Raw genomic sequence first — 18,665 nt, forward strand, 5'->3', positions numbered from 1 at the left:
ATTTGCACAGACATTTGCTCGTGACGATACGCCGCAGATTGCAATGGTCCCAACGCAGATTGCAATGTGCCCTTTGCTGACCCACTTCAGTCCCCACCTTCTTCCAAAAGCTTGGGTTTGAAGCCTCGTTCAGTGACGCTCTTTGTCTAGTCTCACTCTGTGCAGATATGTTCTCGTGGTAGTTATATTGCTATTCAGCATGTTCCAGCTACAACGTGTAAGAATGTCGTTCTGTAAGTGAAGCTCTCGCATTTTTGCTATGTGTGAAAATCCGTTTTGAAAAAAACCCACAGTCCAGCTGCTGCAGGATCCTAGGATTGACTTCCCTGCTTTTGGTGTTTTTGCCAAAGAGGGCCTGGACTTTTCCGGTTGTCTCTCCTTACTGCTGCCAGCTGCCCTCTTAACCTTTTTCTGGTTGCCATTGTCTGTACTCTCTTTTGTGGGATGTTCAGAGGCACAGTGAGACTTCCAGGATCATTTGTATTGTCTCCAGTCCCCATGCCAGGGAGGAGATCCTTCCATGAGATGCTCTCTTGTTCACTGTGCAATATAATTAGGACCCTACCAAATTCACAGCCGTGAAAAACGCATCACGGAAATCTAGTCTCCCCCGTGAAATCTGGTCTCTTGTGTACTTTTACCGTCTGAAGGCAAGGCCTCGTCAGCAGCAGCACAGAAGTACGGGTAGTAATACCGCGACCCCCTACAATAACCTTGTGATCCTCCCATAACCCTCTTTTGAGTCAGGACCCCTACTGTTACACCACTGTGAAATTTCAGATTTAAATAGCTGAAATCATTACATTTACAATTTTAAAAATCCCATGATTGTGAAATTGACCAAAATGGACCGTGAATTTGGTAGGGCCCTACCTATAATATATCTGCAAGCTGCTTCTCCGCTGCATTACACAAGTGTTATCAGAGTCACTCAGTTGTCAGGCCCTGTGTGTAGTGTGTGCACCAAGCAAAAGGTTTCCCCAGCATCTGCCTTTGCTGCTCCTAAAAGACCAAAAACCTGACAACCGTACTCAGCTTTAGTTTAGTCTAAAACCACCCTGAGAGCTTAGCTGAGGAAGGGCTGCAGATTTTAGCTCCAAGCCACCATGTCACAAGAACTCATTGATTTAATGTCCATGTGTCCATCCAGCTGTTGCTAAAAGTATCTGCTGATATTTTTGTTGGTTATTCTTTTCCGACCAGACATCACTGAGCTCAGATGGGGCCCCAGCACTGCCTGCCAAGGAGCGGTGGTTACATCTGGGGGAGAATTGCTTTGCCTGGAGCTCTGCAGAGCGCTGCTCCGTTCCCAGACGCTCAGCGTGGAGCTTTTGCTCCCAGGCATTCATGTGCTTTTGACGGGGCTGAACAAGCAGCAGTTCCAAGACTTCTGCTGACCCCAGGCCTGCTCCTCCGGAGCCTGGATTCCTCTGTGCCCTGGAGAGCAGAACAGCGGGCACTTGGTTTGCTGTGCCTGTGGTGTGAGCCACAAAGACGTAGTTTTGCACATCTCTGGAAGAGACTCGTGGTCTTCTCAGTTTTGTAAGGAGGTTGTTTTCTGCCTGGTGTGAAGGGGTGGGGGGACTCCAGTGCTTGTGGAGGGGGGGTGAATAATTACTTGTTTGAAACACCACTCTCAGCTCCCGGCATCCAGAGCCTGCAGAGCTCAGGAAAGAAGCCAAAAGCGAAACCGTGCCTGCCCACATCCTGCATCTGGGCTCTCCACGCCTGGTCTGGCAGCCCCGTGCCCGGCTCCTGAGCGGCCTGCCAAGGGGAGCGCAGCCGTGTGCATTTTCATTAAGTTGCACCTGCCTGGCTCTTCTGCTTCTCGCTTGGTTTCCTTTTACTAGTCCCTAGGTGTCAGCGCTCATCTCTTTTCTGTTTCTGTAGAGCAGGATTGGTTCCTAGCCGCAGCTGTCCTTCCATCACTCATGGGCCAAGACTCAGCAGTGTCCCCAGGACTCGACGGAGAGCTGTTCACATATCAATCATGGAAGGTGAGCTCGGGGCATGGATAACTCTGGCTGTGTTTTACGTGCATTCGCGGTGTTCCATTCCCATTTTCCTCCCTCTCAGAGTGCAGTTAATGATGCTTCAGCTGGATCCATGCTCCTTGTCCCCTCCTGAATGGAATAATTGCCAGTTAGAGCAGAGAATCCCTGGCTGAGAGCAGAGGTATTCAGCTGCACACTCATTTGTGGCTCACTTCCATTAAGAAATCACCTATGAGTCCAGTGGATGTTTCTGCCTTACCAGCTAGCAACGTATGTGCTGATTTCTTCTCCCCTTTTCCTCTGCTCCAGTCACCAGTAAAGGGGAGATGTCAATCAGGACCACAAGGCTGTAGCTGCTCATCCACTCAGAAGGGCCTGCTCAGGAAGGATCAAAGGATCTAGTCAAATACAGCAATGGGCAGTTCATCTCCATTACAGAAACAAGAATAGATCTTAGCAGCTTCTTGGCATTAGTCAAAAGAAGGGGACTCCCATGCCAGTGAAATGTGTTGGGTGGGTGTGGTTAGAGAGAGCTATATGGACCCCAGGTGCCAAAGGTGGGTACAGGTTATTTGGAGTAGTTGACTCTCGGGTAATGGGCGTTTATCTGTGTAATGATGTATATTATATACACAAACGGAGAGCTATGCACATATATAGTTCTATAGGTACGACATACATACGTGTATAGACATGTATAAATATATATTGCACCAAAGGGAATAACATGCGATTTTGTAAAAATTCCCAGTGGCACAATCTACTCTTCTGACCTGAGAGCTGTGGACCAGCCCTAGAGGCTCATGGTGCATTAGGGAAAAGCACAGGAATGTGGGGCTGGAAAAGACCTCCAGAGGTCACGTAGTTCTGCTGCCTGCACTGAGGCAGGACCGTGGACCTAGAGCTTCCCTGACGGGTTTGTCCAACCTCTTCCTAGAAACCCTGCAATGACGGGGCTTCCACAGCCTCCCTGCGGACCCTGCTCCAGGGCTTAACTAGAGTTAGAAAGTTCTTCCTAAGAGCCAGTCTAAATCTCCTTGCTGCAAGCTGAGCTGATGACTTCTTGTGCTACCCTCCGTGAGTGTGGAGAACAATGAATCACCATCCTCTTTATGGAAAGAACAGGAGTCCTTGTGGCACCTTAGAAACTAACAAATTTATTAGAGCATAAGCTTTCGTGGGCTACAGCTCACTTCATCGGATGCATAGAATGGAACATATAGTAAGAAGATAGATATATACATACAGAGAACATGAAAAGGTGGAGTAAGAGGCTAATTAAGATCCTCTTTATAACATATTTGATGACTGTTATCACCGCTCCACCCCCAGTTTTGTCTTCTCTAGACTAAAACTGTCCAATATTTCCAACCTGTCCTCATCGGTCATGTTTTGTAAATCTCTCGTTATTTTTGTTGCTCTCCTCTGTACGCTCCAGTTAGGGAGTTCAGGGAAGCTGCTGTGGGAGTTTAACAGGAGTTTCTATATGTGCTGAATGCCCCTGAGCCCGAGCTAGCTGGGGCATTGATTACATGGAAACATATTTCATTAATCACTAAAAAAATATTTACAGGTCACTTACAAGAAAAAAAAATGGTTTTGGTCATTAACTCCCACAGAAATCAGGGCTCTGGTATATTGACAGGGTTGCTGGCTTCGTAGCAATTCTGCCCAGCAGAGGAGAGATGAAAGGTGTAACAGGTGTTCCCTGGATTTTACGGCAGTGCACTTAGCTGGAAGTACCTGAGGCCTAGGTTTTAATACCACTCACCTAAAACTAACTCTGAATTCTCCCAAGAGATGAGTTCATAGCTGCTTATAAGCAGAGTTGAGTGACCAATTCATAGCAAGTAATATGGCCAACTCATTTAGCTGCTGCTTCTCTTTGTGATTTTCTGTGAGCAGCTTTCACATTTCTCAGATATATTTGCTATTTGAGATTATCTGTCAAAAACTTCCTGCAAATGATTCTTAGCCTGTTGGTGGTTCACGAGAAGTTTATTGTGCATATTTGATATTCCAAATGTATTTGTTAGTTTTGATTGGACATGTAGATCATATGATTGTGTCCTGGTCCCTGGTTGGATGCAAATAATTCTTAGACTCAGGCTTCCACTGTGGTTCCTCGCTTATATTAGTTAAAAGGTGCTTTTGGTGCATATTCCCTAGCGTTCCTCTAAAATCACCGTGTCCGTGAACATTCCTGCAGGAAAACTCATTCACTAGAATATTTGAGGAAAGCAAATGGAAGAGGGGGAGGAACACTGCCCAAGCAATTTGAATTGGTATTTGATCAGATATTTGCAGAAATGTTTCCTCTCCACTCTGATTATAATCATAGCATAGGAAAGCTAAAATTGTCACCGGGGCATTAGCTGTTTTATCTCATAGGGAAGAGTGGTATCAGGAAAAACAACCTTTATTTTAAATTAATTTATTTTATAGACTCAGGACTTACAATAGCAATAAGAACCAATAAGAATACAGCAGCCCCTTCATTGAGGGGTATTTTCTTGCACCATGCAACCTGAGCGGAAAGATGGGGGCTGGAGGGATTGTTGAAATAACGTATCCCGGTTTTTTCTAGAGATGTGTTTAACTGCTCCCAGGTTGCTTTTGTTGCTTAGAAGCTGTCATGACGTAAGATTCCAGCGCAGGCTAAGTTGAAACAGCACAGTTGTGGAACGGAAGTTTCAGGTGCAGAAGAACAGAGCGGGATTTCTTAGGAACTGGATTTAGTGTGTGTCAGATTGCAATGGATGCTCCTTTGTGTTAAGCCATATAACTCTGCTTGGTGGGGCATGGGCCCTGCAGCACCCCGGCTGCTCCTGGAACCCGTATCTCCTGAGCGCACACTCCACTCTCGGCGGAGGTTTAGTGATGTACAGAAAAGGGAACAGAAATGAGCCTGTGCTTATGGCGTAGCCCACGACCTGAGTGCAGGGGCCTAGCGGTACAAGCCTGGTGTGCTAACGGCCAGCATGAGCTACTCACTCCAAGGCTGGCATTTTATATTCAGATTGAAGGGCCGTGACTTCCTGTCCTTGGGGTGAGAGACTTCCCGGCCTGCCTTGCTAGCTCTAGTCAGACTCCTTGTCGCGGTATCTGACAAGTGTGGGGGATAACCATTGTGGCCATTATCCATCCCTCCCCACCACTGCTGTTCCGGCACCTTCCTTCTGGGGCCTCCCCGGGATCCCCAGGCATTAAGGAATGAAGCTTTGCATGCTTGTGAGGTAGGGATGGGTTGTTAGTTCTGTTAACAAAGAGCCATATTGCGAGTGACTTGCCCAAGGCTGCACAGATCTGGGGACGCAGCCCAGCTTCAGCTCCGCATGGCACCAAGGGAAGCCAAATCCATTGAAATTGTCGGGAGCTACGGAGAGGCCAGAACATTCTCTGGGAACTCGTAGCCACTAATATCCTCTTCGGAGCCGCTGCGATGGGGCCGGGTGTGTCTTCGAGGAGCCAGGTGGGATGCTCAGCACAGGAAGGTTAATGCAGCCTGTTAACGAGCCGCACGCGGCTGCTGCTTGGAGCAGCAGTAACTTCCTGGGTGGGTTTGACATGCAGTGGCGGGGAAGGTGTGTGCTCATCAGGGGGCGGCTGGGTGTTGCTGCTGCTAGGCGCCAGGGAGGAGGAAGGAGGGAGCCGAGAGCCAGTCGTGCACAAGGCCGGACATGCCCTTTGCCATCATAGGGACCCAGGCTTCTCCCCCTAGCCTGGGCCACCGGGCCATGTCTGCAGGGCCGTGGCCCAGGCTGGGAATAGCAGGGCTGCTGCAGGTCAGGCCTGAGCCCCAGCAGCAGAGCAGGGGTGCTGTAGGGCAGGCGGACAAGGAGCACAGCTGGCCAGTCCCCTCCCGCCGGTCTAGGAGGCCATTGTTGGGCCAGAGCAGACTCCAGTCAGTGCACAGCGGGCGTGCTGGTTGGGCATTTTCCCCTGGGGCGTGGAGGGAACCCCAGGGCCATCGGGGGGGAGGGGAGGAGTGAACCCCAGGCCCGCGGGGATCTCTGCGAGAGCAGCAGCAGAAGCACGTGGGCAGGAGGTGAGGAGGGTGAAGCCCACCAAGGTCTGTGTGTGTTAGCCTGCATGTCTGAGCCCGGCTCCCAGCAGGACGGCATCTCCGCTCTCCCTGCAGAGCGCTCAGGGGATTTGCCTTTGCTGCAGTAAGAGGTGTACGGAAAAACAACCCTCCGAGCAGGACAGGGCTAAACCAAGCGAAGTCCACCCTTGGCTCCAGCTTGACTCATGCTCCTTGGATGCTTGAGAGCCTAATTCCTAACGCAAACGAATTGCACAGGGGCTGGCTGACTTGGCTGCTGTTCTGTGGTCTGGAGGTTCTTGCCATGTGTCCCGTCAGAAATGGAGGGTGTTGGTGCAGGGAGAGGACCCAGAGGAGGAGCTGCAGGCGCCTCTTGCCTGCCCATCGGCTTAGACCCTTCCAGGGCCTGCTGTGAATCTTCACCCCTGGGAACCAACCTAAGCCAGCCGCCCTTCTTCCTCCGGTCATCTCAGCACTGCTGCTCAGCCTTCTGCTTCTCCACCCCAGCCATTGCCAGCTGCGCTCTGAAGAGCTCCTAGCCAGCGGCCTAGACCCACACTGCTCCCAAAGGAGCTCCTTCCCCCACTCCCAAGCCCAGCCCTCCCGTCTAAGGGACAGAAACGAAGTGCCATAGAACAGAACATCGGTTTCTCTAGTGATGTTTCATGATCAGCATCTCCCCACACTCTTCTGCGGATCACCAAGACTGGTCATTTATATTGTGCTATCAGGGTGTCTGGTGGTCCGCAGAGATGGCAGAAGGCAGGTCCCTACCCTGAATTAATACATATTGCAGATGGGTGCTGTCCCAGCATGCCCCCCCTTGTGGCCTGGGATGGCCACGCATGCACCCTGCCTCAGTTTCCCCTGGGTTCTGAGAATAATCCCTTTACACCGAATATCTGTAAGAAGAATATGCCCCCTCATTTGGGGTAATGTAGTCATACTAACCAGCTCCCCTTTTAGATTCAGGGGTTCACAGCCTTCTTTAGGAGCTGTGTGTTTCCAGGCCTGGCCTGTACCCTCCCGCAGCCCCAGCCCTTCCTCCTTGGTTGTGTCCCAGCTGAGTTCTTCCTTTCAGGCACAGCAGCTCTCCCTTGACTTTTGAGTCACCCACCCAGCCAGCTCATCAGTCCCTTGACTCTCTGCAGGTGGGTCTGATAACCCCAATTCCCCGGCGGCGCTGGCTGGGAGAGAGGGTGCCCTTCATGGAACAATGGTTTGGGATGACCCCAGACCTTCCCTCTCCCAGACACTAACTGCTCCCATTTTTTCCCTCCCTGGGTCTGCCTGTTGTTTTTCCAGCCTTCAGCTGCTTTCCCTGGACACATGGACCAGGGTAACTGTCACCCCAAACTACCTCCCTTGCCTGTAAAGGGCCAGACTCTCCCTCCACTTACCCTGCTGCTAATGACTGGCTGCAGCTACTGCACTCACTTCCGGCAAACCTGGCAGCTCTTAGCCACTCAGCCATCGCTGCCCCACACCCAGCGGAGCGGCAAACCTGTTCTAGTTGCCTGCTTTGTGTAGCAGAATCCAGGGTGTGAAAGGAGGCAAGCAGAAGGGTGGTCTTGTAGCTTACGCACATCCCACTTCTCTGCTATGTGTACCGACTGGCGAGAGTAAGTCACTGCTGCACCAAGGAGTGGGGGACGATCCAAGTGCGCAATAGGGTACGGAGATGCTGCATTACCTGCCCCTGGCTCCTCTCAGCCATGTGGAGCTGAGCTGCAGCTCTGACGAGGAAAGACATGGCAACGTGCTCGTAGGGAATCTGCCCTCTGCACAGCCCCCGGCAGCTTCCAGGGATTTGGCTTCCCTCGGCGCCTGGTAGTGGAGAAAAACCCAATGTCCCTGGCTGGATTGTGCCAGAGGTGCCCGGCTGCAGTGCATGCTTTGAGCCCACACCTGCCGAGCCGTGAGCACCAGGGTGAGTGGGAATAAAAGGTGTGAAGCGGACCATGAAATACACTCCCGAGTTCCCATGTTAACTAGCGAGCTGGGCCTCTCTCCACAGCAGAGAAGTGGCCCTTGTGTAACCGACATGAATCACGTTTCTGGTGCCTTTGAGTGAGGTGTTTCAGTTCTGGCTGCAAACTTGCACTCTGGATGGAGCTGGGGGAGCCAACGTACGTTTCCTCCTCTGAACAGTCCTGTCTCCTCCTTCCCTTTTGTGGGGGGGCTGCACCAGGCGGGGGTGTTCACTCACCGCCCATCAGCATTGCCACTCAGTCCCTGAGGCTGTGGAAGGCCAGGGGAAGTGGCTGCCCCCGATGCGATGCGTGTCTCACATGGGAACTGCTCTGCTGATTGCTCTTTACTTGTTTTGGTGACAGATGGGACTTTATTGCTCTGCTCTGACAATGAAAGTGAAGGTTTTAGGAGAGCCTGGGGGTGTGTGAGACGGGCTGGGCCTCCTTTAATTCAGGGTCCAGCAGCAATCCAGCATGAGGGCCATTTCTCAGCGGCTGGTTTATCACTCAGCTAGGAAAGTTTCCTCAAGGCTAAAACTAGATACACAAGGACTTGGCCAGGGAATATTTCTCCCCTTCCCCCCATCTTTATAATCACGTTGGTTTGGCTGTTTCTGAGCTGGAGGAGGGGAAGTCTTCCAGGGATTTGGTGAGTTCATGAAATATAAACTTCTTTTTAATTTTAAACCTGGCCACCAGGCTGCGCTGCGGCCTGCACAGAGCAGGCTCTTTGTGACAGAGTGTCACTGACCCTCCCCCCCCCCTTAATATTATCTGGAACATCTGTGATTGTGTTTTGCACACACAAAACCTGCATTTGTGCGTGCCAGACAGATCCCAGGTTCTGCTCTGCACATGCAAACCTATGCACTCACAGGTGTGAACACAGGGCCAGTGGCCTGCTGAAAATGTGGCTGCGGGCCTGACGCCGATCTCTTATGGCGGCAAATCCAGAGAAATTCCCAGGAAGACGGCAGAGCTACGCCAGCGGCAGTGAGATCAGAATCAGGCCCTGGCTTCTCGGCTGCCGAGGGACTTTCATTCCCAGGTTTCTTCCGGGATTCACTTAAAAACCAAATAAAAACAATGGTTTTGAATTGTCAGGCTAACGTTTGTGTGGGTTAAGAGAACTGCAGCTTGCTTTTAAGGTGGCTGGTAGCTATTTACAGTCTTAGCCCTGGTGTAACAAGCTGGTGGCCTAGGAATTCCCTTGGTTTCTTCACAACTTGTCTGCAGAGACAGGAATCCTGCATAGGCAGGGCAGTGATAAGGCCCCCTTGCCCGACCACTGCCCTTACCCTTCTCGGACCGTTGCTCTCTTCTGCCCACTTTGGAGAGAGGTGGCTCCCCGGCTGGGCGAAAGCCTGGCCCAGGTCATATTTACTAGCCCGAAGGCTGCTGGGAGCTCCCACTCCCAAGCCTTGTGCACCCGACCTTAGCCCGGGGCTTAAGAACCAGACCGCAGCCCCAGCAGCCAGGGAATAAGTTGTATTTTAATGCTTCCAGGTACATAAAGCTGATTCAGTAGCAAACAGCTCGTCAGTGCTCTGCTGTCTCCCAGCGGTCGGCTGGCGGGGCGGGAGGGGATGCTTTGGAACAGAAACCCTGCATTTTCAAAGCATGCACGGCCTTGTAGCCTGGGAACCTGTGCTAACGGGGATGAGAGGTGCTTGACTAACCCCCCCTCCCCCCCCACCAGGCATTCCTTTGATAACTTACCCTAGCTGGCCCTGTGCAGAGGGGAGGGGGTTGTTCCCGCAGGGCTCCCCCATCACGACAAAGCTCGTGGTGCAACAGCTAGTGGCAACTTTCAAATAAAAACGAACAGAGGGACAGTTGAGTCACTGTCACTAGCGCCCAGATGCTTGGTGGGAGTTCTGGGCAGCGAAAAGATTCCTGCTGGTGAAAGCGAAACCTCTGCTCAGTCTGTCGGCTTCACTGAAATATCTGCCTGCTGACTGCAAACAGCCCTTCCCAGTGACAGACAGATCTGTGCTCCGGCGGGAGGGGAAAGGCATCCCGGCCAAACAGATCCTTTCCTTCCCGGGCAGCAGCTGATGGTGCCAGGGAAAGGAAACGGTGGTGTAAATCCCAGGGGATAACAGGTGTGTTGGGCAGGGTTGCCTGCCCGTCGCTGTATCCTAGCCCAAATAACACTTTCCATGGGAAACAAGCCCCACACAGCCCTACACTCAGCTGCGTCGGGAAGCTTGGGGCAGAGCTAGTCCCCACTGCAGATGCAGAATGCCCTTGTTCAACAGGCTGGCGCATGGAACGGGGACTGATACAGATGGAGCCTCCCACGGGAAAGGCTGTTGGGCCTCGGGGTTTCCCAAAAGCCAGTGTATTCCGGTTCCGACGCAGCACGATTGCAGGGCCTAGGCCTGCCCCCTTGTAGCCAGAGAGTTTTGCCACTGTCCTCAGTGGAGGCAGGATTGGGCCCATAGTGCATTCTAGCGCAGGGGTGGGCAAACTACGGCCCGCAGGCCGGATCCAGCCCCTCAGGGCTTTGGATCTGGCCTGTGGGATTGCCACCCCCATGGTGCCGCAGGGCTAAGGCAGGCTCCCTGCAGCCCCTTGGGGAGGGGGGGGCAGAGGGCTCCGTGCGCTGCCCTCACCTGCGGGTACCTCCCCCGCAGCTCTCATTGGCTGGGCATGGGGAACCGTGGCCGATGGGAGCTTTGGGGGAGGTACCCACAGGCGAGGGCAGCACACGGAGCCCTCTGCCCCCTCCCCAGGGACGTGGTGCTGGGCACTTCTGGGAGCGGTGCGGGGCCACGGCAGGCAGGGAGCCTGCCTTAGCCCCACGGTGCGCCGCTGCCACCTCAGAGCCGCTCGAGGTAAGGGTGCAGGGCCAGAGCTCACACCTCAACCCCCTGCCCTGAGCCCCCTCCCACACTATGCACCCCTCCTGCCCCCTAATCCCCTGCCCTGAGCCCCTTCCTGCACGCCGCACCCCCTCCCACACCCCAACGCCCCAGCCCTACATTCATGGCCCTGCATGCAATTTCCCCACCCAGATGTGGTCCTCGGACCAAAAAGTTTGCCCACCCCTGTTCTAGGGGGTGCTGAGCAGACTGGGGATGGTCCCAGAGGAGGTAAAGGATTGGGTTGTATACAGCGAATATCAGGTTGATTTCTGTGCTGACTGGCTGGGCTGGGGGGGTCAGCCTCGGAGCCCATGGCCAGCCCCATTGTGTTGTTGTGACACAGGACTTAGTGCTGTAGCATGTCAAATGTGCCACAAAAGGATCAACGGCAAAGCAAGCAGGGAATTAAATAACATTTAACAGCGTTATTCTAACCAACCCCCAGGCTGCCCACCCCCAGCGCTGCAGCTGCCTTTCCTCACTCTCACTTCAGCTGGGTACCCGGAAACATGGGATCCCAAAATAGCGCTGGCTCCAGGGTCAGCTGCACCGCAGTCATTGAGGTCATGCGTGCCACTGGGTGACGCGGCTGCAGCCCTCACCTTGCATTCCCGCAGTTCCTGCGGCGGCTCCGTCCCGTGCCCTGCTGCTGAGCGCAGGGGAGCGGGGAGGCTGCAGGAAGTGGGCTAGTCCAAGGTCACCATGGGGAAGTGTCTGATAAAGATTAAAACAAAAGTTTCCGTCCATCTGCGGATAATCAATCACTGCTGCCGGGATGTGAAGGTGCGAGTGCTGAACCTGGGCCCCCGGCTGCTGGGCAAAGCCCTCGGTGCCTCGCCTCTTCTCCTGGCCCTCCCCGGCTTCGCCCGCGATGCGCCCCGGGACCAGCGCGCTGTGCTCACACCAGGTAAGTAGCGGCCACATCCCTGCTTGGGAGTCGCTGTTTGGCGTTTTGCCGTTCCCAGTTAGCTTGTTCGTACACCCGCACGTCCCCAGCACTTTGTGGGCGCTGGCCGGATGGCGCTACCGTGCGCTACTCCCCTCCCACCGAGCCAGGCCTTGGGCGCGAGGAATGGGCACCCTTGCTCCGGGTTCAAATCAACGTGGTGTCCCCTCCTGCGCTTTTACTGCGCTCTCCACAGCAGCTGGCCTGTGTTACCGCTGGGCCTAAGTCTGGCTCCAGCCTTTCCCCCAGGGCGGCGTGGTTGGAGCTGGTGGCTTAGACCAGTCTCTGTTCGAGAGAACAGCCAGGAGGGACGGTTGCCGGGGGGGCTGAATAGGAAGGTCCCCAGTGCAGGAGTCCATGGACAGAGAGTGCTCGTTCCGACACTTGCAGGAGCTGGGATACCAGGGTGATGGCCAGCAGCAGCAGAAAACCCAAAGCTCGCTGTGTAAGTCCCCAGCAGCGTCTGACAGGCGTTAGCCAACGTGCTGTCCCTGACAGAAAGGTTCACGACTGCCGCCTGGGGATTGGCTTACAGAAACTTTTAGCCTCCTTAGAACAAAAATACCTGGCGGGATGCGAACATTTTCATTGCTCTGCTGTGCTTAGCGCTGGGGCCATCCTGCATGTCGTCAGGCAGGGCTGGGCAAATGCCTCCTGGAGCAAGTCATTCATTTTAAAATGAGTGGGCTCAGGAGGGCTGCGTACTCAGGAAGGAGCCCAGGGTGAGAGCTGGAAAATATGATGGGGAAGATTCCACACTTGGCTGGAAGCAGGTTCAGCCCCCCCCCAACCCAGCGCGCTGGTGATTGCTCGCTCCAGTGTTCGTTCTACTGAAATTATCATGTTCTCGTCTTACCGCAGTCACGGGCAGGGGACCTGATTGGAGGGGGACTGGGCACTTTTTGCTGTTATTGCCTAAGGAGGAAACGCAGCCCTCGGCAGAGTGGCTGGTATGAGACCTAGGCCCCACTTCTTCAGCCTGAAGCTGTCTGGGTTTTGTACTTGCCCCTCGGCCCAGCAGGGGATTTCCCCGTGTGAGATCTAGGCCATGCTATGGGCCCTATTCCTAGAGGCACGTCCATCCCGTCCCACCGCCTATGGGTGGCCAGCGTGCTGCTCTCACCTTAGCTGCCAGTGACAACAGACCCGGCTGCCTGGGGCTTCACCAGCACAGGCCGCAGACACAGCGCGGGGGAGGCGGCTGTTCTACAGCTTAACGACCAATTCACCCCCCCAGCAGAGGGAGGTTGAGCTTCAGGTGGGGGCCAGAGGGCGGCTCCAGCCATGGGTGGAAAGTCAGCAGGCAGGGTGGGTGCCGAGTTAAGGCTGATGAGGGAAATGTAAGTTTCTAGATTTGGGGGTGGGAGGGTGAAGGAGGGTGGCCTTTAAGGCCCGAGGACAGGCGCTCAGCCGTGTTTTAAAGGGAAGGCTTGTGTCACGGTCTTTTGGCAGGGCAGCTGACGCAGGCGCAGTGCTTCTGCATGCTAGAGAGGGGCTAGGACCATTTGACACCGTACCAGGCGCTCGCCTGTAGGGGCCTGAGAGCAAGCGGCACCCGCGCGTCCCTGGGACGGGAGGCTGTGAATTAGCACAGCCCCAAGGCCTCAGCGCGGCTCAGAGCGGCAGGCCACGGGGCGGGGCCGTGGGCTTTGAATTCAGCCCCCAGGGTGCTCATACGAATGGCTCGAGTGGCGCTTGCTGGCCCGGGCCAGGCAGCGCTCGTGCAGCGGGAGGGAGTGGGATTTGCGCCCTCCCTGCACCCACCTGCGCTAGCGGCTTGAATTTTAAGCGGGCAGCAGCCTATTGTCCCCCTGCACTTGTTTTTCAGCCAACATCGCTGCCTGGGCCAGGGGGTACAGAGTTGCCCCATGCAGCCTCTTCAGCCTTAATTTATAGGGGCTGCCTTTCCCCCTGTGCAAGTGAGTCCCTCCTATGGGCGGGGGGGGGGAGGGGGTGAGAACGGACAGGGCCATGCCAGCGTGTTTCCACGGGGCAGGGCCTCAGAGACAGGACCGGCTCTAGGCACCCCCAAAGCACGCGCGTGTGTGGGGCGGCACATTGCCGGGGGCGGGATCCCAGCCCTCCTTTTCTTTCGGGGCAGTTGCACTCTGAGCTGTGCCACTTAGACGGGGCGAGGGCATTGCGCCTCCCTGCTCCCGACCGCGGCCCCGGGATGCTGAGCTGCCCGGGCCCAGCCACTACCTGGGGAGGAGAGGGCGAGTCCTGCTGGGCAGCTGGGTCTGTGCCCTGGCTGCTAGGCTACCCCTTATCTTGGGGCTTCGCGGCAGGGACACGGGGAAAACCCCTGCAGGCACTGGGAGAAGGTGCCGACCCTCCGCTTCCAGCACCGCCTGTGAGCCCCAGCCCCACCTCAGCTTGGGGCAGCGAAAGCCCTAGAGCCGGCCCTGCTCTGCGAAGGGTGTTCAGTTCTGTGCGATTAGCAGATTGGCAACCCCAAGAGGTAGGGCTGGGGTGGGGAGCTTGTGCCACTGTCCCTCCTTCCAGGGCCATGCCCTAGTGGAAGTAGGGCAGGCAGGCACAGGTGGGGCCCAGCATGGTAGGGTTCACTGTCTGTAATACAATGGTCCCAAACTTTTTTACACTGTCCCCCTCCTGAACTGGGAGCAGGGCCACGGCTCTGGCCGAGGGGGAATGCAGACAGGGTAAGGGGGCCAAGGCTGGGGCGAACCCTTGCCCAGAGGGAAGTTCATCCTGCCACATGAATGATGGTTTTAATAGCCTGTCTGCCACTCCTGCAGGTGACAGATTTTTGGGACATGCAGGGTCTGAGGTTATATTTTCCATGCAGTTTTGTGCTGCTAGGAAGTTGCAGTATTTTGAGAAAGCAATACCTAGAGTCAGATCCTCAGCTAGTATAAGTCAGCATGGCTTCATTGACTCCAGGGGCATGAACTTATTCCAGCTAACGGTCTGGCCCATAGTACAGACATCAGGCTGCCTCCTAGTTACTGGGATTGATGCTACTGGACCACAACGTGAGCCCCTTAGTCATCAAAAGCATTAAGGGAGCAGAATTTAAAAAACCAAAAAAACAAACAAAAACCACACGTTAAAGGAATGGACAATCAGACCAGATCACTCATCGTGGGCACCCAAAATTAGCAGACCCTTGGAAAACGTGAGGCCATAGTCTGTCTGAGCTTTGTTATCACCATCCATAAGATGGGGATAATAATGACCTCCATGGCAGTGTCTCAGGCTTTGTTCTTTTGTATGCGTGACCTGAAGAAGAGCTCTGTGTAAGCTTGAAAGTTTCCTCCCCGCCCCAGAAGCTGGTCCAATAGAAGTTATTGCCTGACCCAGCTTGTGGCTCTCATATTTGCGAAGCCGTCTGAGCTCCTGGAGTGTGATGTAAGTGCAGCGTAGGGTTGGTCTATACAGGAGAAGGGCTCCACACCCAGGTCACTAACCCCCCTCTGCCTCCTAGCTCTTGCCCATCACACTCACTGCTGTCCTTCCCTCTCCAGGCCTGGAGTCTCTGAGGGACAGCGCTCACTCGACCCCCGTGCGTTCAGCCTCTCACAGCGATGCTTTCATGTCCCATTCGCGGAGCAGCAGAGCTGAGAGCAGCGAGAGAGTGGCAGTCATCTCTGACGAGATCTACAGCCCCGCAGACAGCGTACTTCCCACGCCGGTGGCAGAACACAGCCTGGAGCTGATGCTGCTCTCCAGGCAGATCAATGGTGCCCCCTGCAGTATTGAAGAAGAAAAGGAGTCTGAAGCCAACACACCCACTGCAACTGAGGCTGATGAGATGGGAGGCGAGTTCAAAGCCTTGTGCCAGGGTGTTGGTGGCAATGGCGGGACACAAGCTGCACAGGTGAATAAGTTTGTTTTAAGTGTCCTCCGTTTGCTCCTTGTGACAGTTGGACTCCTCTTTGTTTTGCTCCTTCTCCTGATCATCCTTACCGAGTCTGACCTTGACATTGCCTTTTTCCGTGATATTCGCCAGACCCCCGAGTTTGAACAATTCCATTATCAATACTTTTGTCCCCTCAGGCGATGGTTTGCCTGCAAAGTCCGCTCCGTGCTGAGCCTGCTCATTGACACCTGAAGGCATGACTTCCTAATAACTAGCCAGGTGGATTCAGAAGATACCTGCTACCAGTTCCCAGCAAATGGGACCCATCGTGGCACCATCGGCCCATAAACTAAGTCCTCCTTTCATGAATCAAAGTACACTGCACCCTAGGAGGTTTGTTCCTGGAAGAAGAAAGCGATAGATTTATGCCAGATTAAAAACGCATTTATTTAGAGCTCCACTTTCCTGAAGCATTCAACCATTCAGTTTTTAATCCTTGAAGTTTGCAGAATAATTTAAGATGTTAATTTTCATAGATGTGTGTATTACTTTGGAAGTATTGAATAAGAGGAATTTATTTTATTACTACTGATTAGTGCCAGCCCATAGCGGAGGCACTAGTCCAAGACTAGAGATATTGCATTATGCAGGAGCTTTAGTAATGGTGCTACTGAGTTGTAATTTAAATGCTAGTAGATTGTTTCATTATTAAAACTGCCTCTGTGCACAGCACTTCCACCTTCAAATTAGTATTTTAGAGATCCTCCTTTTACTACCCAGAGCTTCTTAACTGGCAAATGGCTTAGTCCTTAGAAAGCGATCTGGTACAATACCATTATCAACTTAGAAACGTTTTCACAAACAACAGAGTGGGCAAGAAACAGGGAAGCCAGGAGTGGCAGTGTCTGTTCCTTTAAATAGCATAGAAAGATGTGAATACCTGTCCTATCCTAGCACTTAGGCCTTTTCAGAATATGTTAAGCCTTGGACCTGTAGTGCACCACAGTGGCGTTTACTATAGAGGTGTTAAATCCCTAACGACAGTGGGAGTGGAGTATACGGGGGGAGTAGATAAATGTACTCAGTTATGTTCTACAAAGTCTGGGTGTGTAGTTAGGAATCATACCTGATGATTTGGGATACGTTTTGCCTCAGAAAGTTGTGCGTGTTTTGTATAAAAAATAACTGTTAAACCTATATTTTAAACAAAATAGCATTTTGTTATTGATACTAATCAAGTCTTTTTAACTTTATGGATTAGATGAACATAGCATGATATACAAAATGACTGGAGTAAGCCAATTATTTTGAGAATAACTTGTTTGTAGAATGGGACTCTAATGGCAGATTAACCCATTACTAGTTTTGGAAAAAAGAGCAGCAGATTTTTTGAAATGTTTCAAAGGTAAAGAGCAGAATTACAGAAGTGGAGACAACACTGGAAAACACCAAGACAAATATGAGCTCTGTCCTTAGGGGGAAAAGGTGTAATTAACTAATTTCTATTGTGACATGAACACTTGACTCTTATTATTTGGCAAAAATAGCAGCCCATTTGTAAGGGGAGCAATAATCACTACTGTACAGTTTCTTGCGAAGCTGGGCATATTTAACAAAACAGAATAAAAACAGACTAGCAAGAGTTTCATTTCATCTCAGGGAAGAGATTTTAAGCAAGCCGAGGCCATAGACCCAATTTTAAAAGTCTGATTTACATTTTCTGCACCATCAACCATCTCTGTACACGAGTTCAAGCAGTGCTGATGCACGCGTGTACACACGCACTCACACCCCCATTCCCTTTGAAGATGAGTTATGATTTCATCCTGAACTGGTCAATTGTTCTCTTTTGCCAAATGCTCAATCATCAATATAGAGAACAATCAAAGTCAATTAGATTCAGACTATTTGTCACTGCAATAAATAAGGTCCATTTTACTAGTCTGTCAGATTTTTTTTTTTTAAATGCAGTTTGTCATTTTTACTTTAAACATTAACCATGGCCATTTGATTGTCAGAAAAGCTGAAAAAGATTTTGCATTCAATTTAATATTAAGTTGTGAATGCCAACCACAGGAGAAGAAAGGCTAGATTTTTACATGGATATATACACCGTTTTATGCAACATAGCAAAATTAACTTTTAGTGTAGTGTTCCTACCTCAGTCTGTAAATGGTGTTTCTATGCAGTGAGTGATAGTCTTCAACTAAACATTTTTCATCCTAGGTTAAAGATGCAGTATTCCATTGTTTTAACTGCTAATTGCTAATACTACTTGTTTGTCATAACAATACATTATCATTCAGTGACAGGTGCAGCTCCAATGTGTTGTACTTTAAACATTTTCATTTTCAAAAACCACAAGATATGAAATATTAACTTTGAAAAACTTTTGCATCGGTCTGCTTTTAGAATAGTAATAAATACCACACCTTGTTTAACCTTTTGCTGTTTTCACCTGGCATTTTATCCTAAAACCATTACAATTAGTAATTTTTTAATCTTATGGTTTTTTCCCCTCTATGTGCCATGTTTCATGTTTTGCTAGCTGTTCGTTTTATCTGTCATTTGTAGAAAAAGTCATTTTGATAGTTCTTCTATCAGAGGAAGCAAAACTCTTAATAAAGAATAGTGTACTGCATCTTTAAAGCAGTAGAGGGTAAAAATACCTGAAAATGTGAATTTCTTAGTTTTCATAGAAGTTAACCTTTCATGTGCCATATACTGTAAGTTACTTTTTTTCCCTCCAAAATAATGTACCTTTTTCTACATATTCAATATGTAGTTAGCATAAAATCATTGGTGCCATGAAAAGTATTTTTAAATTTAAATAAATATTTAAGTATCATGAAAACAAGAGTTGGCATTTTTTATTTTTAAATAAATTGCTCATTTGACTGATGATAGTATTTTACTGCTTCAACAAGTTTTACTTGATCAAGAACTGAAGAAATTGGCCCTTAAACACAATGGGTCCAAATTCTGCACCTTTAACTTACGCTAACTTCCCATTT

The 18,665-nt window shown here is 51.6% G+C and overlaps 1 protein-coding gene across 6 annotated transcripts in view; it reads left to right on the forward strand.

Moving 5' to 3' along the window:
* The window catches only part of FRMD5 (FERM domain containing 5), a 287,035-nt gene extending 268,527 nt beyond the window's left edge, over positions 1–18,508 (forward strand). For 4 of the 6 annotated variants that reach the window (XM_048868348.2, XM_048868349.2, XM_048868353.2 and 1 more), the window contains 2 exons: positions 1,891–1,997; positions 15,317–18,508. In XM_048868348.2, the coding sequence (XP_048724305.1) occupies positions 1,891–1,997; positions 15,317–15,903 (694 nt within the window). In that variant the 3' untranslated portion in view covers positions 15,904–18,508. The remainder of the gene's footprint in view (positions 1–1,890; positions 1,998–15,316) is intronic. The other 2 variants (XM_048868351.2, XM_048868350.2) reach the window with 1 other exon arrangement.
* The last annotated feature ends 157 nt before the right edge of the window (positions 18,509–18,665 follow it).

This window comes from Caretta caretta, chromosome 10 (assembly GCF_965140235.1).
Source record: "Caretta caretta isolate rCarCar2 chromosome 10, rCarCar1.hap1, whole genome shotgun sequence".
Classification (NCBI taxonomy): domain Eukaryota; kingdom Metazoa; phylum Chordata; order Testudines; family Cheloniidae; genus Caretta; species Caretta caretta.